The sequence below is a fragment of the Pungitius pungitius genome, chromosome 20 (genome assembly GCF_949316345.1).
Source record: "Pungitius pungitius chromosome 20, fPunPun2.1, whole genome shotgun sequence".
NCBI classification, from domain to species: domain Eukaryota; kingdom Metazoa; phylum Chordata; class Actinopteri; order Perciformes; family Gasterosteidae; genus Pungitius; species Pungitius pungitius.
In genome coordinates this window covers 12,535,274-12,556,890 of record NC_084919.1, presented here as the reverse complement: position 1 = coordinate 12,556,890, position 21,617 = coordinate 12,535,274, and the positions used below count along the sequence as shown (strand labels likewise).

The following is a 21,617-nucleotide window of genomic DNA, read 5'->3' as shown; positions in this document are numbered from 1 at the left end:
TTGAAATTAGGTCTGAACATCAAAGACCTAATTTCAATGTCTTTTAACCGGCCAAAAAGTATGTGAAACATGCTAGAAAAACGTAAATTTCTTCTTTATTTCATAGTTTATTTTAAAAAAAATATTTTATTTTTTTTATTGTGTTTTTGTATAGGAAAAGTGTTTAGTATTATATTGATATTAATAAATACAAATTAATCAAATGTGTTGACATGACAACTGTGACTAAGTGTGTAACTTGAACTTTTCCAGCGAGCAATTTATCCGTTGGAAGAGACGTTTAAAAGACGTCTATGGAATTAATTCAATCACATCGGCACAGATAAAACTCCCTTCAGCTGGGCAAAACCTGAGGGAGAACAGTGGAGGAGTCGGTCTTTACACAATGAACAACTTAAAGATGTACACTCCGTTCAAATCCTACAAAGGCAATTATTCAAATATTGAAAGTAGTATGCCAGGTGTAAGGCAGGACAACTGCAGGGACAGCTGCAGGGGCATCCTCCATCAGATGTAACCACCATCCACAGGAACCTGTGGGGAGGAAAAGAACTTCAGGGAAAAGGCAAAGTTTGTCATTTGGGTTTATGATGACAGTGTATAGTCAATAGTAAAGTGACTAATAATAATTACAGCAGCAGGTGTGTTAGAACCCTCATTTATAGATGTTTACTTATTACATTATAAACAACATTTCATCTGCAACTTATTCCTTATCTGGAGTAACATTTCGAGGTATATTACACAGTATCATACTTTACAATGTTGGTTTAAGCATGCAGCAACGTACAATGTGTTGGCCAGCTTGTTTACAGGCCACAACTTTCAATTTCAACAAAGAATTCAGCCCATGCGATCTGTATTTAGGTCGCGTTGCTTTAAAAATGTGTATTTTCAATATGAAATGGGAACGGCAATAATATGATATGGGTACAGCAACACCCTAACGCATTAGCAACACCAAACACACGGAAAATATTCTGCAATGTTTACTTTTTGTCCAGTTTATGTTGAACGCTAGCATGCTCCGAGCTAGCATGTTCCAAGCTAGCATGCTAACTAGCAAACTATCTGCGCTAACGCTAACTAGCTTACCAAAATAACAGTCTTTCCCGTATCGAGTGGGCAGCACAAGAAAAACAGCTGGTTACAGTTCCAGGTGTGCTTCATTCGAACACGCACGTACTTACAGAGTATTGGGGCCGGTAGCCGTGGTTGTATCAGCCCGTTCGCGTCGCTCTGCTCCCGGACACACTTCCCCTCGCGCTGCACCCGGTGGAAGCTCTGCAAGCGTCCAAGAACTTGCGCATGCGCGTTACAGATGTGAGAAGAGTTACGTGTTTCAGATGGTCCGCATTATTTTTTCCTTAAAGCATATTGTTGACGACACACACTCTGTAGTTCCATATTCATGACGTTTTAAGAGAAATCACGTCTTTGCGTAGACCAATTTTCGCCGACCAGTTCATTCATTATGATAATCTTAATGATATTATCGTCGCTCTTTCAACCTTACGTTACAACATGACACATAATCAAGAAATGTACCCTTTTCTAGCACGTTGATGTTTCACGCACTTTTAGGTAGGTTGAAAAGACGTTGAAATGAGCTCTTAGACGGCCAGAGCTCATTTCAACCATATTTCGACGTTGAAATGACGTTTTGTGCTTGTGTTTGGTGTTGCTAATGCGTTAGGGTGTTGCTGTACCCATATCATATTATTGCCGTTCCCATTTCATATTGAAAATACACATTTTTAAAGCAACGCGACCTAAATACAGATCGCATGGGCTGAATTCTTTGTTGAAATTGAAAGTTGTGGCCTGCACAAAAAAAGTCCGTCTCCCAGGTCTCCCCCGATGAGGAAGTAGTCACTAATTCACAGAGTGTTCTCTTCCTTCCTCTTCATATGCTTTTTGTTCCCATCAGGGAGCAGCCACTTCCTTCAATGAGTGACATGGGCACACTGACTTACTCACTCACTCACTCAGTGTGTGAATGCAGCTCTCTCTCTCTCACACACACACACACACACAGAGGCAGAGACTCGGTGCTCCGATCCACCACCTGTTGGATGTGTAAGTAAAGATCCACACAACTTGCGCCAAGCGCCCGTAGAGATTGGGACGACCGTTTTTTAGCGGTGAGGCTGGCCACAGAACCGGGTCGGTATACGGAGACGAATATGTGTGCACTCAGCGGCATTTAGAGGATGTGGTTTGTAGCCGAGCTGTGCAGAGAGCAGCACGACTCGCATTATTGGCAGGGCTATAGTCTTCTCCCCCGGGGCTTCCTGTGTTTACGGTGACAGCGTGACAGTTAAATCTGCCTCCATTCACTTTTTCATTTGTTTTCGACCTGTTGACACCTGTCAATATAGGACGTTGCCACGGAGACGCTGACAAGTAAGGTGCCCCCCCCCTCTCTCCAGTCCGATAGAGCTGAGTAAGGTGGAGGAGAGGAAACACGTCCGCCATGGAGCAGCAAATGCAGCAGCACGCCAAGGTGGAACGGTTCCTCAAGCTGGGATACTCGCACAGTGACATCCTGAGGGTGCTGGAGAGCCTTCGCCACGACGCGCAGACCAACGAAATTCTCGCGGAGCTGATAAAGACGTGCCACACCCCCAGTGGCGACACGAGCCGCCCGAACAGCCCCACGCTGGTGTCCAGAGGCTGCAGCCCCGCTCTCGGTGCACCCAGACCGGGACCGGACCGGGAGCCCGTCGCTGACTTCAGACCAGTGGTTATAGATGGAAGCAACGTGGCCATGAGGTGAGTCAACTTACACGCTCACTCATTAACAATTCTTGTCGTGTGTATCGTTCGTATGTATTCCTCTAGCTGCAGTGGTGGAGGGAGTAGTCATGGGTGTCACTTAAGTTAAATTTCACTTTGTACTCTATGCTGTCATTTCACTAGTAGAGTAAGTTTCTGAAAATGTATAGAAATTAAAGTATCAAATGAACTCTCCAAGAGAGTTGTATTGACATTTTCAAGATTCGTTATAATCATGGTAGAGCCAATTTGATTAATTATAGGTCTAATTCTCTATATTCCCTATATCTCTATCTATATTGATACATACATATTTTAGAGGTTCACCCAGGTTTTTATAAACAAATTCTGAACCTGCACGGAGTTGTAAAATTTCTTGGTTTCGTTGTGCATTTCCCGTTATCAGTTAGATGCTTTTATTTTGAAGGCGGCGCTCGGATTAATAACGGAGGGAAAAAATGTACAACCACCAGTCGGGAGGGACGTTACACATTGTAACGTTTAAAATAACAACTCATGAAACTTTTTTGATAGAGATAGATGTGTTTGTACTACATACAGTACCAATAGACACTTCTTATTCAAACTGTATGTCTATTTTCATATACTCTTTATATAACCGTTATGTCTGTCCCGACAGGATTGTAGTAGTAATCAAATCATACACTTTGCGCTAGACCTTCATGTATGTAATTGGAAAAAAAAAAGAACATAAAAATGAATTTCCTTGCGTCCCTGTTTTTTTTCAAATCTTGTTTCACTTTACAGTACTGATAGAAGCACACTTCCTCATTAAAGATTTTGACATGTGGGAAGTGAAAACACAATGTGCTTATTCTCGTGTCTGTCCTGTCATTTTGAGATAACGTCACGCCTCGGATCGGATTTTGAGCTGTTCGCACGACGCTCTCCCGCCGCGCCTGACCACGTGGAACAAATTCCTGCGCTATTAAATCTCTCGGCTTCCGACATTTAAACCAACATGACCCATGTTGGTGACAAGGAAGTTCTCTTTCCGAATTTGCTCAAACAAATGAGTCTCGAGGAGGAAGAGGGCACGCTATCAATTCAAAAGGGGGAAAATAGAAGGGCAAATGCTTTCATGTATTCCTGGAACACAGAGCAGTGGAGAGGAAGAGGAGGGAGGAAGAGTTTACTGTAACACCTTGGTCCCCAGGTGAGGCAGGCTTTACTGTGGTTGGTCTCGGGCGTGGAGTTAGTGGAGTGTTCTGACCTGAAACCCACATTTGCATTTGTCACCTCAGCTGGCTAATTAGTGATATGGCTTTTTGACTCATTTGAGAAACTTTTTCAGGGACAGATTTTTTAACAGAGGTCAAGATGGTGTTACATTACATTACATGTCATTTAGCTGACGCTTTTTTCCAAAGCGACTTACATTGCATTATTGCCCGTGCGTTACATTGACCTCAAGCCTCTCTTTTGGCTAAATCTAAAATAACCCAAAATGCAACTCATTGCTCCTGTGATGGCCCGGATGCAGCCACACGTGTGATGAGCGGTGACGTTACGCACGCACATCAGAGGTGTCAAAAGTACTCACATTCATTACTCAGGTAGAAGTATAGATAGAGTTTTGAAAATACTTTTGTAGAAGTGGAAGTATCAGCTCAAGCTTTTTACTTAAGTAAAAGTATAAAAGTACTGGTTTTAAAATTACTTAAAGTAGAAAAGTAAAAGTATTGAAAGGAAAAAAATGTCCATTAAGAACAAACAGTCCGTCAGTATGTAAGAAGTAGAAAGCACAGATATTCGCGCGAAAATGTAAGGAGTAGAAGTAAAAAGTCGTCTGAAAAATAAATACTCAAGTAAAGTATACAGATACCAAAAAGTACAGTACAGAAGTATTTGTACTTTGTTACTTGACACCTCTGACGCACTTCCTTACATACAAACCCCCATTCATATTTCTTGTAATTTGTCTTGCACATTTTCAGTATTTTATTTCATGCGCTCAATAGTTTCTGTTCATATATTTAGTTGGCAATAATACTCAGACACGGTATACTTTTCATCAAAAGATTTATTTGAGTTCCAGTGTATCGCTGACTGGTTGACGTGCACACAATCGAGTTAGTGTTGTGCAGTATTCACCTTGATTGATGTTTCGTTTCTTTGAGTTTAAGTTACCGCTACCAATCAAAAGATTAATTGGGGTGGGGGGAGTTGAATGGGTTGTGTTGCTATATTATTTCCTAATTTCTTGTTCCTTTTCTTAGATTTATTATTTATGTTAAAATATACACTTATTTTTAGTGTAGTTATGTAACGTGTTATTGATTTTGTATTGTTAAGTTTGTTCTTTTTGTCTTCCCTTATGTGTTAATGTGGATTGGTCCGTTTGTATAAATGTGTCCCTGATATTTGACTGGGGAGGTCAGTTCAGGTTGTTTCTACACGTACGTGGTCGGTTTGAGTTTGTTTGGTCTGTTGATCTCATTTATAGGCCTAAACATTTGTTTCACTGATTTTTGGACTTTGATTCCTTATTTGAAACCTTTAGATGCCAGTAGATGCATGATTGAAATCAGCAAAATATATTTGTGGGAAATATTGCTATGACCCTCATTTCTTGGCTGCTTGGTCCCTCACAGTTCCAAAATTGCAAAAGGAAAAGTAACAAAATTCATGCTTTAAACCAGCAAGCCACCCTAAAGTAGTAGTTTCACCATAATTCTCAACCAAAGTGGAACACTAGAACATTTTGGGACATTATGGTTCAGCGTCATTTAAAGTCAACTTTATGACCCGCCAATAAAGCCATGCAAGACATACTTGTATTCAGATTCCAAAAAGTCCTGTGGAGCCTTGCCTTTTGGTGCCTCTCCCTGCTGACGGAGAGGAGGAAACTGCAGTCCAATGAGCATGTACACACATTTTAGTTTCTCCAAGGGGCAGAACAGTGTATTTCATCCACAAGTATTTAGGTTTGGACTCCAGAAAAGAGGGTGTACTTTAGTGAAACTGAATGTTTTAGTGATAAAGTTCACTTCTACTCATTTTCTCAAACTTTGCTATCGGGTTTTAGAGAACAGGAGACATCTATTTCCTGAAAAGGGGAGAAGCGATGTGTTAGGTGCACCGAAACACAAAAGAAGAAGTTGTTTTTTTTGACTCTGTTGATTCTATGTTTTTGTAGCCATGGCAACAAGAAGGTGTTTTCGTGCCAGGGCCTCCATCTGGCGGTGAGCTGGTTCTGGGACAAAGGGCTGCGGGACATCACTGTGTTTGTCCCCCTCTGGAGGAAGGAGCAGCCGCGGCCTGAGGCGCCCATCGCAGGTGAGGTTCCATGACGGAGCTGAGGCGCCGCTGGCCGCCTCCCTCTGACACAGCGGTGACATCAGTTAATAGGGAAGAATGCCACAGAGATGTTGCTTAAGCTGACTTCAGTCAGATTTGTGTGCACATTCCATCCCCTGAGGCCCACCTCACCCCATTGGGATGTCATACTGTATTGAAACAGCTGCAGGTGCTTTACAGACAATGAATTGAATGCAGCCCTGTCATTGAGGAAGTTGAGCCTAAAAAACAAACACCATAACCGTCATATTTCAGCACTGCCAATCAGGGCCGACCAGAATGTATGCCTCGCACCAACTGACACTACAAACGGCATGAGGCGTCACGGTGGGCAGCTTTTTTCTTTGTTACAGAGTAGCTCAGTGGGGGGTAAGATGGTAGCTGTAGCCTCTGTCCCTCACACACACACACACACACACACGGTATTGCTTTTGTGTATTTAATAATGTTTCTTTATCTTCGTTGTATATTGTTATTTTGTGCCTTGTTCATGTAGTTTGCTGCTACTGGCTGGGTTAGGGCTACCAAACAAAATGGTTTGGCCTAAAATAAACCTGCTCATAAGGTAATTTAGGCATACCGTCACGTGACACCAATACAGGTTACTTGGGTAAAACACTTTTCACTGTAAACAGCAGCTGCTGTAAAAGAAGGTCAGTGGAAGCAGTGTTCACATCCAGCTGGAAGATGCTTAAATGAGCCACTGAGCTGCCTTCAGCACGGGCAACCCCTCCCCGCAAGACACAGTGTTATCGAATCTATCGATTAATGCAATAAAATGATTTCAAATGTACCTCAGAGGGCTTTACAGTCTGAACAACAGTCCTCTGACATCCTCTGTCCCGGTACCAGCACAGGAATAATTTCCCAAAAATAATTAAAAACCCTTTAATGGTGAAAAAAGAAACCTTAGGGAGAACGTCAGAGGAGGGATACATCCAAATAATATGATTCATTAGAATAAATGGAAGTACAATGGAAGTCACAACACTGTTGAGGCAGGGCGGACTTGATTGTGACTCGGCTAGAATTACTCAACACCTAAATCAAGGAATGAAGAAAAAAATCCTTGTTTGTGTTCTCGTGCGACACCAGAACTCTAACTGTCCACGGTTAACTCATCAAACATTTAGGAAGTCTAGTCTTTTAAACCCAGTATTTTCTTTGTGTGCATCTTTATCGTTATTGCTGTGACGTGTTTCCTAGATCAACACGTCCTCCACGAGCTGGAGAGGAGGAAAATCCTGGTGTACACGCCATCCCGCTGTGTGAACGGCAAGAGGGTGGTGTGCTACGACGACCGCTACATCGTGAAGCTGGCATTCGACTCCGACGGCATCGTCGTGTCCAACGACAACTACCGCGACCTGCAGACCGAGAACCCCCAATGGAAGAAGTTCATCGAGGAGAGGCTGCTCATGTACACCTTTGCTAATGATAAGTAAGCCAGAGTGCACATACCCAGCGTCTGTGTCGCTGTGTCTGAACTGTAACTGGCGTCCCCTGGTTCCCGACTGTGTACGTGTGCTGGTTTCAGGTTCATGCCTCCAGACGACCCTCTGGGTAGAAACGGACCCGGCATTGATGACTTCATGCGGAAGAAATCATGGACCCCAGACAACAAGCTGCAGCACTGTCCTTACGGTAGGTTTTACTCTAAAAGAACAATGGCGCTCACTTTAGACCAGTGTTTCTCAACTGGTGCCTGAAAGTTTAGAGATTTCGAGCAGTAGAATCTCCCAACTGCGTTACTTCTTTGCAATGAAACGAGGATTTTCAACCCAACGTGATCTTTTTTTAGATTAGGGATTGTAAAATGTTTGTACACAGTTTTACGGCTGTGTGCGGAGCCCCTAAGAAACGTCTTCTCTCCTTCTTTTAGGAAAGAAGTGTACTTATGGAGTCAAGTGCAAGTTTTACCACCCGGAGAGGGCCAACCAATCGCACATGTCTGTGGCTGATGAGCTGAGGGGGCTGAGAGACCGGGCCAAAAACTTCTCTCCTAATTTGAGCCTGCAGGACACGCACTGCCGACCCGCCGCATACAAGCCGTTGCTCAGGTACCCTTCCTCCAACCCTCCTCCGCCTCTGAGCTTCGAGGATCAAACACACAGGGCTTCACCCAATGAGCAGTTTGTCTGCCCAAGTCCTGAAGCGGACGAGGCCTTCGGGTCCATGGAGGGTTCCATGTCCAGGCTCTACATCCAGGACGATCCCTACAGCCCCTCACATAGCTACAGCAGCGGAGTTGCGAGCTACAGCCTCGGCCATGACGACTACTCCCAGTCAGGGTCCTTTGGTGGGAACAACCAGACGCCCTGCCTGGGCAGAGGCCCTGCCTACCTTACTCAAAACGGGACAAGGCCCTGCCAACGTCCCGCATGCAGCCAATGCCGGTGCTGCCTCCACAGGCCGCCCCACTACCAGCACCACCCGGCGTGGGGCTCCTGCCCCGCTCTGCCTCCACCCAATGTGGAGCGTCCCGGCCGTTCCTCAGAGCAATTGATGAGACAGCCCTCCTACGAACAGAGCCACAGCCTGCCAAGGGACCCGTGGGCACAGAGCGGCGCCAATAACCCGTGCAGCGAGCAGAGGAAAGGCCTGAGGAGCCAACTGAGCAACCTCTTCCCCCAGAGCACGGTGGAGCAAGTGATGAACGCTCACCCGCACATCTCCGACATGAGGGAACTGATTGTTCTCATCCAGAGCTACAGGAACAGCCACATCACCATCTAGATTAGAAAGTTACTTGTATTATACATTTGACTCAAACTGAGTCCACAATGAAGTCCTCTCTATTAAGTGAAAGAAGCACCACTTGAGCAAAGTCCGTCATTAAAAGTGGCTCAAGCCATGAAAATGTAGCAGACCGCATGCTTTCTTTGATATAAAAGTGCAATGCAATACGTGCTACTTATTGTAGTGAAAATGGTTTATTAAAGCAGCATGTGTTGTTTTCTCAAGTTCCCTCAAAGTGAGGAGTTCTATTCTGCGCTTGTGTAAAAAAAGTGCAGTGAACCGTTTTTTTATAGGAATTCTGTGTTTATGATTTTTCTGTGAAATAAAAGCATCCAATTTACTTTCCTCATCTTTTGATTTGAAGACAACAAAGAAATATTTTTAAATATAAATAAGTTTTTAGAGGCAGGGGAACGAATCGCTTCAGCCACGTATGACTGATTTTTATTTTATTTTACAGCAGTCCAGTGATCCTGATATTTCTACATTTGGTCAGACTAGTTTTATTTTTGAAGCAGGGATACAAATACTGGTATTAACATTAAAATCGGTACGTTTTTATTAAGTTTGCATACCAGGCAAAATACTAGAGCCCCGTCTTTTAACATAAAAAGTTGCAAAAGTGTTGGCTGAGGGTCAAATACTATGAGGGCCTGTAAAATATGGAATCATTAAACTGGCGGTAGGTATTTATTAGAGCCGGGACTCGATTAAAAATATTAATCTAATTAATTAGAGGCTTTGTAATTAATTAATCAAAATGAATTGCATTTTAATTGCATAAATATTTGACCTGAGAACAGTGAGAAGTAATTTTTTTCACCTGGATTTTTATTTTTGTTCAACCAATTCCAGCAGACAAGTGTAGAAATAGCATATTTAGAAATATAGTACTTTCAGAAATTCAGGTAGCCTATAGGTAAGTAGACCTTCTGTAAACTATGTTTTTTTAAGTAGACCAGTACTTTCAAGTACATTCAGAACATTGGTTATTTTTTCAGACGTGGACTTAGTTACCCTGGTCCTTAAACCAGTCATCTGGTGCAGTGTGGGTTGGGTGTGGGTCCTTGTACGTCCACGCTAGCTGCTAATTGTTTTGCGTTGAGGTGATACTTGAGGCTCGATGTGAATTCCTTGTTGCACAGCTTGCACACAACCACGCTCTTATCGACGCTTCCATCCGTGTGTTTATTATAATAACATTTCCCATTCACGGGGACACCCGACACGGTCTCGTCAGCTTCTTCGTTCATGTTCACTGTGGTTTGTTGTTGTCTGAAGTCATGAACGCTAGTTGGTGCTCCAGTATAATCGGTCCCCCCGAAACTCCCCCAGTGAGAAACGTTCCGCGGTGCAAAAAATAAGTGTAAAAATGCGTAAAAAATGTTAAATTAATTACACAAAAAATAACACATTAATCTTAATTCACATTGTAATTAATTAATCGTAAATTAACGCGCTAAAGTCCCGGCCCTAGTATTTATATACTGTATGTGTGTTACTTATGTTGGTCTCTTCTGCCATCTAGTGGATGGAAATATCAATATCACAAAGACAAACCCCCAACAACTCAGAATAGATTTTAATTATTTTTACAAATAACTTATCTGTTACAAAGACAGTTTTCCCAGCTAAAATCAAAGAAACACTTTAGATATCCAAATGATTTTTTTCCATTTAATAAAACATGAATGAACTGCCTCTTCACAACAAGGTGCAGACAAAGCTGAAAACTGGTTTCTTTGGATTGGAAAAAAAAAAAAAAAAAAGATACAAGTATGGCGTAAGTGCTTAAGAGACAATAATCCATCTTCTACTTTTAAATGGGTTTAAACATTACGAACATTTTGGTTTTAAAAATGGCACTCTGATGTGACAGAATAGATAAATCAATACAAATTCAATGGGTCTAAGGCACTGACACAAGGCAACGTTTCACAAGTGTGGAAAAAAACAAAAACAAAGTAACTACTCCACAGTTAAGGTAAGGTAATGACAATAAGTAAACTTTAGAAACACCCTCATCAATAAACGCTTGGAAGGATGAAATGAGCCAAATGCAAAGAGTATACAACGTGGACATGTCTGCTTCCATCAAATTGGAACTATCTTGAGTGGTCTGTGTAGAAAAAGACATGGCACCCATATGAATATTTCTACATCATAGGTATACTTTAAACCACAATGTGTTCATGTTGATGTTCATTGTTACCTCCCAGAGAAAAAAAAAAGAAAGATACGGAGACCTTTCACCCAATCAGACGCTCCACAGATCTGCAGTGACTTCCTGATTGTTCTGGAAAAAGTGTCTCTTTGCACTAAAGTGTAGTTGTCCCCAAAACATTAGACCTACATTCCAGTTGTCAGAGAAGATGGCAGGTTATAATTTTTGCTCAATGACCCCCTCCCAAACCTTTCCTCCCCAACAGTCCAAACGTATTTGACATCCTGAAACGCATGAAAGCGCACCGGGCACAGGGCACAGGGCACAGGGCACGGGGCACAGGGCACAGGGCACAGGGCACAGGGCACAGGGCAGGACGTGGCTTCATGGTGACTGCAATTTAACTGCTCTGCTACTCTCCTTCTGCAAGGCTTCAACTCTCACAGAAATCAAGCCTAAAAACGTTTTTTCCCTTTTTTTGGGGGGGAGAACGGTGCTTATTTTTGTTTGAAAGAGGGAAGCAAAATGAGACAAAAAACTAAAAAAAAAGTTAATAAAGTCTACAAAGCTATACTTACAGGAAATACATGTGATTCATAGTGTGAGGAAGAAGGCTTTCATGGCACATTCTAAAAATTATGTACAGTAAAAAGCTTGAGGAGAGTTTTCACCCCTGTGTACTGTACACAAAGCATGCAACTTGTCCTGGTTTCATTATCTCAGGACAGAGGAGACAGAAAAGGGGATGCTGAAGGGGTGGAGAGAGAGAGGCACGTCCAAGTGGCACTGCTGGCTCCCCCTTTTTGACCATCCTTTAAAAAATCCCACGGTTAGTCTGTTAGTTTTCCCTTCAAGTGGAGAGCAATGGCCAAACACAGTTCCCAATTTCCCGATCGTTGCTTCTACAGAGAAAAACTCAAATGTAATTAGCAAAAGGCACATTTGCACCGGTTTTGTGCAGGTGTGTTTATTTATGTGCTGGTGTGTGTGTGTGTGTGCGTGCCGTCATACTGCAGGGCCACACTCGTAATACTGTAAGTGGCAGCAGCGAGGTATCCCCGGGGGAAAAGTATCACCCGCCGAGTGGACTCAATCCTGGTTTCCGGGTCTCTAAAGGTGAGGTGTTGTCCGACTTTGCCGTAAAAACACCGTCCAGTCAAGCCTTCAATGACAGCACTACAAACCTTCGAGAGGAGGGATGAAGGAAAACCAAACAGAACCCCACCAGCCCCAGAGTTTTCATACGGTGAGTAACAGAGGAAACAAGAGCCGCCCTTTTCTTTCCCTATTGTGGTCTGTCGGGCGGAGGGGCGGCTCACCCTTTTTGGCTCAGAAGTGCCGGGGGAACTCGCACTGTTCACAGCGGTTGAGGGCGGGGTGGTTGAGGAAGGTGCAGGCGGTGCAGTTCCACTGCAGCCCCTCGTCCTCCTCCTGGTCTGCGATGGGCTTCACAATCTTACTGCCCGGGTCTGTAAGGAGGAGGAGGTCAGGTCACGAATGAAGAGGAGGATAACAAGTACATATCGGCTGAGAAATGTTGGAACGTTTTTTCAGTGTTTGGCAATGGAAAATGGAAATTGGTTCTAGACATGGAAAAACATCCTGTTACTGAAAAAGAATTCTCCACCAGGGGCCTATATTACGGAGCACGCTTTCCCTTCTCACTAACCTGTTGTGTTCTATCAATTAGTGAAACCGCTCATTAGTACCGCTCACTGACCAATCAAAGCTCTGCGGGCGGAGCGTGAAATGATAAGGCACAATGAAGTTGATCACACAATCGGGACAAAAAGCAGTACGGTTAACAGAGACATGCAGAATTATTTTTAGACTATAAATCCGGAGGATTGTGGGATCTGAATCTAACTAATTTGGAGCAAATATACATTTTTCAGAAAGCACATTTTCTGTGTACCGTTTGTTTGTTCTCGTCATGCACCTAACCTAACGTGGCTAACTGACAGCCTGACATTTACACCCTATAACCCGCTAACCAGACACCCTGATAGTGTCGACCTCGCTTCATACTACAGGGCCCTGCTCTGATGACAAGTAAGGATTGGGGAGCTCGTTGAAGACAAACACATGAGTGATGGTAAAGGAAGTAAGGATGAGAAAGGAGAGAGGACAGGGATAACAACCAAATGGAAGTGGAGGGTTCCATCATGAGCTCAGGTCACATTATATCTACGTCTGTATAAGTACAGTGTGAAAGAAACAACGACATGCTAGAAATATATAGACCTTTTTCACAAAAAACGGAAATGTGTAATCAATGTGGAAGTAGACTTCCTGTGACGCGTCAACACATCAGGAGAGTCTTCACAACTTCGCTCACAGATTTCCCTACAATTACATTTGCTGATGTTACCAGACTGGTGGAGGAAAACTCAAAAAAAGAACAAAATAAATAAATGGTACCCATTTTTCATGAGGAATTCGTCCATCAGTACCAAGATTACTCAAGTGAGAGCGATCAGGCTAACTGTTAGCTACTGATCTGCTAACTAGAATGACAAATCATTAGCGTGTCCACTTCGACATGATGTGTGTAGAGGATATAGAATACCTCACTAAAGCATTATAGTCCTTTTAATGAAGCATTGTGGTATCAATTTGTTCTGTATGGTTGTCCAAGTGAACGTCTTGTGTGTAGCGACAATATTGTTAAAGCCGAGTCAACAGCTGCCGTTTTTGGCTAAGCTCAAACACAGGCTCCCTTTTCATTTTAGCGGTGAAATGGTTCCATGGAGAAGGGCTGGGAACTCGTGGCGAGGGCGTCCGGTGTCCGGCTGCCCGCCGTCAGCGGACCGTCGGCCGTACTGTTCGGTGGTCGGATCGCCAGCGCCCCCGCCCCCAGTCAGCCGTTTGCCGATGGGCAGTGGGGCGCGTTCACTTAAAGCGGGCAGTATCTGGCCAAACCCTTAAATGAGTTTGACACCCCTGAGCGAGGGACAGCCTCTGGTTTCAAGCGGCAAACAGTGATCCCTAAAACGTAGTCGGCTGAGGTAAAGGGTCTGCTGCAGACACAAGTGTTCCCATAGATATACGAGTGCTCCCTTTTTAATGCTAAAGTTTGGTCCTTCATTCCACCGGATAGCCTGAATGCATTTTCATCAAACATCAGCATCCACAGGAAAGGAATGAAACTACAGATTTGGCTGCTTTTGGGAATAACAATAACAGCCCGGTACGCTATAATATCTCTTTGCTTGCGCCATTTGTTTACCGTTGCCCTAACCAGACAGGAAGAAGATTACCACAACGATTGCGTATTTTCGGTAACAAATAGTTGTGAAATAGGTCTATTAATGAAAGAATGAAAATTGGATATTACAAATGGTAACACATAGAAGAAATATATATAAACAGGATTATTATAGTGGCTTGTGCACAACAAAGCAACCTCCTCTAAACTTACCGATAGATAAAGTACCTTTGGGTTTGGGTGGGAGAGGACCAAGGAATCCCATGTTGTCATAAAAGTTATGGATTGCACTAAGATTTAAGTGTGGTCCTGTAAAGAAATCGAAGGGGAGAAAAGTGGATTGACATTTGTCTTAGAGCTGTGCACTCAGTAAGCACGTACACACACTCCAACCTAACACAACTACTAATGAGCAGGACATTAAAGTGAGCGTCTAAAGCCGTAAGTCTTAATCATGGATGGATGGCCTTCGCTGTGAAGTGTGTTTGTGTCTTTGAGACATACTGTTCTGAACATACAGATAGTAGGAAGTTTAAAGCGCATTCACAAGTTAGTGTACACTAAGAAATATCACTTCCGCTTTCTATCCACCTCCATCCCTCACTAGTTGTGTCTCCCCTATCCAACCCCCAAAACAAATAGTCAAACAAAGACAAATTAAACAAGACAAATGATTCATGCTACTTGCTTTTACTTTACACTAATAATATTGCTCAATTGTGCCTCCCGGCTCACTTACTGTCAAAATGGTGGGATTTATTCATCTCACCATGGGGCTAATATTGTGGCTGACTTTTGGTACTTAATCTAACTCTGTTGTAAAAGGAGATCAAGAGCAGCTGTGGACCCTGGATCACACTGCGGTCGCCCTCACTCACTGACCCATTGTTAACGCTATTATGATTCAACCCTGACAGGAACAAGGAGCTGAGCGCCAGTTCAAGGCTAAACACTGATGACTGTTGACCCGAGGGAGAAGTTTACCTCGAGTTTGAAGAAGATCAATTTCTTTGGTGAGGCAGTCAATGTCGATCTGCAGTACCCGGTTTCTGCACCGCAGCTGCTTCATTTCCTCAATCTGGAAAAGCAACAAGAGTGGGGGGGAGGAATCAGCAGGTGAACCATCACACACACTCCCAAGGGGAGCCGCTGAAGAGCTGGCCGGCCTCAGTAAGCGACACGGGAGCAGGGAGCACCACCCGCCCACCCCTCGAACCCTCTCTTGACTCCAACTTCAACTTGACGCTGTGCTGGCAATAAATACAGAGGCGTGTTCTTTTTACGGATCCTTTTGAACTTTCTCCATCAGCGGGGGGGGAATTTAATGCAGTTTCCTGTCTTCATGTATCCATCTTTTTCCAATGAAAGCAACAGATAATCAAATGTACATCTGTGAATATCTGCATGAAGCTTACAGAAGGGATTTGGGAGGCCGAGTTGGATCTCTCCAGCCGTCTCCTGGTCAGGTCGTTCTCCATCTCATTGACCTCCTCTTTTAGCTTCTCCAGCTTCTTCTTCTTCAGCTCCAGCTCATGCCACAACCTCTCCATGCGGGCCTTCTGATGGACCAACAACGCTGCAAAGCACAACACACACACACACACACACACACAGAAGTCACTTGTTGTCACCTTTTCGCTACATGCATACTTTCAACAGATTCTAAAAAGACATACATGGAAACCTGTTATCATAAGAGGATATAAAAAATTAGGAGAACCGTCCCTTAGGCCTGTCACAATATGCACTAAATTGACAATAATGCGTGAAATAATTTTTGGTGCTGCGATATTCATTTTACATATAAATGAACGTCACCAACATTAAAATTGATCGTGCTGCCTCTGTTCTTTTTCCTGCGGAGGCGGGGCTTAGGCAGCACGCACACACATATACAGACATATAGACACGGCAGTGAACCCACCATGTTAAAGGGTTCTTTTTCGTAACAACTACAGTCGAACCCGCGAAGATAAACAAGTCCCAATGGACTTGATTTCGAAGGCACAATGTTCGGCTTCAGTTTGGGAACATTTTTTGCTTTAAGCCGAATGAGAAAGGAGAGCCTATCAATGTGAACAAGCCAGTGTGTTTAAAAACAGTGGCAATGACAACAGGCAACACAACTAAGCTAAAATCTCACCTTTAACAAGAACCATCCGCCCAGTCTTTCAACCTGAACTAGTGGCAGTTCCTACGGACTGCTCGTTCGCCTCTCCGAGAGGAACACAGGGCGACGTCCCCGGACCCCCGCCCTGTGTTCCTCCTGGGCTGGCCGATTGTTAGCGGGACGGGGCCGCGCCTCTCTCCCTGCAGCCACGGAGCGCTTTTCCGCTGCACTTAATATTTTTTTGTTTGTATGTTTTTCATATTCTGATTCTAATGTCTAACTATTCTGATGAATAAAACTGTTTTGAAAGAGCCTACTTGTATTACTATCATATTGTCAGTGGCATAAAATGGTCTGAAAATTGCAATAATATATATATATATATATATATATATATAAATGTTGGTGCAATAATCCCACAACAAATATAAACAAAAATCCCCCTTTGAGGATTACAGCACAGTCAAAGCTGATTAGACTGAATGGGAGCAGCAGGAATAATTAAAAAGCCATTTTTTTGAGATGCGGGAATTTGGGGAGGCAGTCACATTATTATGCAACGATTCGCATGAATGATCAGGTACACAGCTGACTGTACAACCTTTTGTTAAAACTCATTAGAATTTGTCTGGCTGGGTGAAGTTACTTGCCCCCACAATAACAAACACAGAAGGGTAATGTCTTATGCCACCAGGTTGTATTTGATTCATCAAATTGGATTGAAGGGAAACTCGAGTATTTTTTTATTTTCCCAGGACAAAAAGCATTTTTTTGTTCAATATTGAACAGGCTGTAGTGAAATTGCTTCTCACAGTCAATGTGTGTCCACACCTTTATGCTCCAGCAAGTGCCTCCACTTTACCGGAAACGGTTCCTCAATATTATCTCACTTTAGTAGTTATTCTTTTGCCAAACAATCACATCTACTGACCAGGTGTGAACGGTGCACGTTTACATCAGCGAATCCTATTTAATGGCCAGTTAAAGTGGTGACAGATAAGTGTGTGTGAGTGTTTCTTTCAACCAGGTAGTTAAGAAGTATTTTTCCAATCCAAAGCAGATAAAGTCATGGGTCAAAGCGGGCTGATGAGGATCGATGTGTGATGCCACCGGCACCCCCCCCCCCCCCCATCTCTCCCTGGGTGGCAGTCAAGGCCACGCATGATGCAGTCAAAAGCCCAAAAAAGGAAACGGCAGTGGGCTCCGACACGTTTGACTCACACTGCAGAATCCGCCTGTCACAGTGGGGTCGTGTAAGTTCAGCGCGGAGGACGCCATCACGCCGGCCCTCACCCAGCAAGTCACCTTAACCTTTGTCTACATTGCAGAGATGAAGAGCCCTGTTTTCTACAGCGGGTACACAGTGCTTGGCTAGAGAAATACTCCACAGGCAGTGATGTAGAGAGATTAAATCACACCATAAACTTTGTAGTAAAATTCCCTTCTTGGCGGAAAGTAATGGAAAAAGCATCTAACCCATTGCTTGTAATTAAAAAACAAAAAACATAGAAACTAGATACTGAGGTCTAAAAGCTGGGCTTTTCTAGGGACTGTATCATTTGTTTTGTACTGATAACTGTCCCTAAACGGTGCCTAAACAGATACTTCTACTTAAAGCTTTTACCGAGGGGGAAAACTATTAAGTGTTCATTGGAATTTGGGGAATATTATTTATTTGATTTTGGATTTATACTCATTGTGCAGGAACAAAAGATGCTTAATATATATATTGAAAAGCAATTATGTTGGATTGACTACTTTGTGTCTTGATTTATTGACATTATGATTGCAGCAGGTGCTACACAGAAGAACTGCATGAGAGCATATTGCTTATCTACCGTGTGACAGAATTTATTATGTCCATATTTAGTTAGCTGCGTAAAATGAAGACGAAAATAATCAAACTATCTTCCGTCATTGGCGTAAGGAAATGGAGTCACTGTCTGCAGCTCAATGTGGCTTAATGAGAAACAACGCCGAAGGATGAAGCGTGGCTTCATCCTTCATTTAATACTTGGTGGGGGGGCTGGTCGTTGCGGACGCTATGTCCGATAGTGCCGTTGTGAAAAAACGTGCACACTTCAATAACGGAGGGGAAACACTGACTTAAATAAATATAATAGAAGGCAGATGGCTAGCTAGCTACTGTAGCTACACAAGTGGTAAGCTATCGTTGGACGGAGTGTCGAAGTAAGTTTTATAATCGTCTCAGGCACCGGGTCCGTTTGAATCAATACGGGAGGAGGTTTGTCCTATATTTTCAGAGTTGTCTTCAATGCAGCATCTCATGCAAATAATCCCACCCGAATTCTGTGAAGACTCCTATTCTGCCCGTTTTGGTAATGCAATCGTGGGTTTGATTGGCCGTGAAACTGAAACAAAACAATCAGTGGGAGGAGGGTGGGTCTCTTTGTGGAGTGTCAATTTGAAAAAATGGCGGAGCGAGCTCCAGATACCACCACCACCACCACCCTACCGACAAGACTAGGAGGAATCAATCTTGCGCCACTCTCCCTCACTGCATAGTGGTGTTTTCATTTCTAGATGTTGCTCTTGTGGCGTGAGGACTGGGAACGGCGCTCACCTTGTGTGTACGCCGCGTCGTCGGAGCCCATGCTGAGTCTTCGCGGCTCAATCTGCTTCTCCCTGTGTGCCGACAGCGGGTCAGACAGATGGAGGGGGTCGGGCTCCACAAAGTGGTGGTCTGAGGGTAGGCTGAGGAGGTTGTTGGGCTCAAACGTAGGGGACACGACTCCGGGGGACACCGCAGGGGGCTTATTGGGGGACACGGTGATCTTAAAAGTATATTTGGTGTTGGGCTGTGTCACCACCACGCGCGGGGATGAAGCCGTGCCTCCCACTCCCAGAGAGGGACGGGACTTTGGTGGATGGTGGTGGATGTACGCGGGGCCCATGCTCACCTGGCCCCCCATGTTCCTGGAACCCGAGGGCCCCTGCAACGGAGGGTTGGCTGAGATGTAGACTGTGGGAGGGTTCCTACCCCCACTGTCGTCGCTGGAGGCGTTGGCAGAAATGTAAAACTTGGGCTGAGAGCGGGAGCCGGCTGAGGCCGCGACAGCTTCCTCGGAGGGGGCTGTAGCAGCGGCCGGCGGACTGGCAGAGATGTAAACAGTGGGCTGGCTGCGACTCAGGCCCGGGCCTCCGATGGAGAGAGGAGCGGTGGGGACGGTGGTAACCCCGGCTGAACAGGAAGTGGACGAGGAGGAGGAGGAGGAAGGGCAGGAGGAGGACGTGGAGGAGGACCGGGACCCGCTGCTTGTCCGCAGCACGGCAGTCGTGGAGTTGCTCCTCTGAGGAGATTCAAGTTTGATCTCGATCTGATTCTTCCGCGGGCCGGTGGAGATGTTCTGAATGTTGTACTGGCTGATGGTTGGCATCGAGGTGGGCATAATTGAGGAGGTGGAGGAGGTGGTGGAGGAGCACGAAGAGACGCCGGAGGACGAGGCCTGGCCTCCGGTGGGGAGGAGGGAGGGCGCCTGGGGATTGGTGGGAGAGCTGATCGGCATGTAGACGTGAGAGGTCTGGTGGCCCTGCATCTGGTGCTGTGAGGTATGCGAGGAGGCGGCGTGCTGGGGGCCAGACCAGGGAGACTGGTGTGAGATCTGGTAGATCTGCTGCTGCGGCTGGGAGGTGGGGCTGTACTGGGCCCGGCTCCCCTGCAGCTGCTGCTGGTGGTGGTTCTGCCGGGTCGTACCACACTGGCTGACGTAGGGCCTGATGTAGATGGAGTTACCCTGTGGACTGCCGAGGGCTGTTTGTGGACCGCCATGTATGTGCAAAGAGGTGGGTGTATTGCGGCCCGTCTGAATGTGGGGCGCTAGCGTCACGGTGATGGGGTTGAAGCGCGGGGCCTGCTGGACACCCATGTTCGATCCTTTGACCCCAAGAGGGTAGAGCCCGAGGTGCTGCGGAGGCTGCGGCTTTTGTGTGGGCTCCATGCCACCAAACACATTTATGCTGGCTGGAACCTGCACTGGTGCGGACTGGGGCTCTGGCGGAAAGAAGTCACTGTTTGGGGCCTGGCCTTTCTGAAGGGGCCCGTCACTCAGGCTGTGGGCCAGAGTTTGACTGCCGTTCATTCTCGGGCCGTCCCGGGCCGGGGCCACGTGCACATTCTGAGATTGCAAGCCCAGGTTCAGCTGGGTCATGTGATTGCGAAGCCTGACGAAGCCGGGGTCGTCGGAGAAGCTGAGGTTTCCTTCTTCGCTGTACAGGTAGCCCGGACTGACCTTTGCCAAGTATTCACAGCAGGCGTCTAGATTGTTGTTGTTCTGAAGGAGAGAAAGAAAGCAAATCATGCAATGTCAGTGTTTCAGATGAGAATCCTAAAAAGATTCAGCCCTGTTTTTAAATCATTGAAGTTTACTATGAAATAAAAACATTCCACCTCGCTTATGATCCTTAATGATCCATATTGGCAGAAAAGGGGCCTTTTGTGGTTGGCTTACAACAGCTGGTCCAAAAGGCTGTGAACCAATTTTTTTTCATCACATAAATACATAATTTTTTATGTTAATCAATTAACCGGATAAAAAGACAGCATTAAAAATGATTTATTTCCAACCCTTTACTCTAAAACAGAACTGAAAATTGTGGGGGGTGTATTAGTCTGTCTAACGTTTCCCGGCCTGGGGAGGCTACATGCTAAGAACACAAAGAATATATTTGTCAACAATAACCGATATGTGTAAATATATTGTGTGCTTTGTCCTATAACAGATTGTTTGTGTCTTGCCTGCTTTACGCCGGCTATTAACGAGCTAATTCCAACTTTTTTTCAGCTGGATGACGAGTAGCAGAAGAGCCGCATGAGACACGTTGCGTTACCTAAAAACGGGACACCGTGGAGCTTCCGTGACATGTCATTTTAATTTAGCATATTCTGCAATCAATTATTTATTTTTTGCTCCACGTGCATCTCTTTGAGTGGCGTAGTAATCATGTGACACAACGAATCGATAACATTGGCAACACTTTCAATAATCAATGTTTCACATTTTCTTTTAAGATTGAAAACCGTTTATAATGTTCTGATCCCGATGGTGTGGCATATTCTAGCAAAATATTCTGTTTACAATGTGGTAGCTTCTAAATAGTACCGTCTATACATATGCACCTCTGGTATGGAAGTAAAGCTGTCTCATCGGGTTTTGAAAGAAAAAGGTGATTGAATTTCTAGCACTGAATATTTATGCATTGATATTATGTATCTGAATGTTTTTCAACGTAAAAATACTGCAAAAAATTCAACCGCAAATAATTCAACGTTATAGAAT

General features: G+C 44.5%; 2 protein-coding genes across 6 annotated transcripts in view; one reads left to right on the top strand and one right to left on the bottom strand.

The window, feature by feature from the left end:
• Positions 1 to 1,826: 1,826 nt before the first annotated feature.
• Positions 1,827 to 9,179, top strand: LOC119195367 (probable ribonuclease ZC3H12D). Of its 2 annotated transcripts, none has more exons than XM_037450232.2 (6): positions 1,827 to 2,079; positions 2,433 to 2,775; positions 5,939 to 6,078; positions 7,306 to 7,540; positions 7,637 to 7,743; positions 7,982 to 9,179. In XM_037450232.2, exons 2-6 carry the CDS (start codon positions 2,477 to 2,479, stop codon positions 8,833 to 8,835), a joined length of 1,635 nt encoding a protein of 544 aa, XP_037306129.1. In that variant the 5' UTR covers positions 1,827 to 2,079; positions 2,433 to 2,476; the 3' UTR covers positions 8,836 to 9,179. The 2 variants fall into 2 exon arrangements, with proteins under 2 accessions (XP_037306129.1, XP_037306127.1); XM_037450230.2 differs by having other exon boundaries at positions 2,382 to 2,775.
• A 1,223-nt stretch (positions 9,180 to 10,402) lies between these two features.
• tab2 (TGF-beta activated kinase 1 (MAP3K7) binding protein 2) overlaps positions 10,403 to 21,617 on the bottom strand; it is a 32,539-nt gene continuing 21,324 nt past the window's right edge. For 2 of the 4 annotated variants that reach the window (XM_037449692.2, XM_037449693.2), the window contains exons 3-7: positions 18,905 to 20,612; positions 15,626 to 15,786; positions 15,195 to 15,288; positions 14,424 to 14,519; positions 10,403 to 12,471 (exon numbers count right to left, since the gene is read on the bottom strand). In XM_037449692.2, coding sequence (XP_037305589.2) covers positions 12,332 to 12,471; positions 14,424 to 14,519; positions 15,195 to 15,288; positions 15,626 to 15,786; positions 18,905 to 20,612 — 2,199 coding nt within the window. In that variant the 3' untranslated portion in view covers positions 10,403 to 12,331. The remainder of the gene's footprint in view (positions 12,472 to 14,423; positions 14,520 to 15,194; positions 15,289 to 15,625; positions 15,787 to 18,904; positions 20,613 to 21,617) is intronic. The other 2 variants (XM_037449694.2, XM_037449695.2) reach the window with 2 other exon arrangements.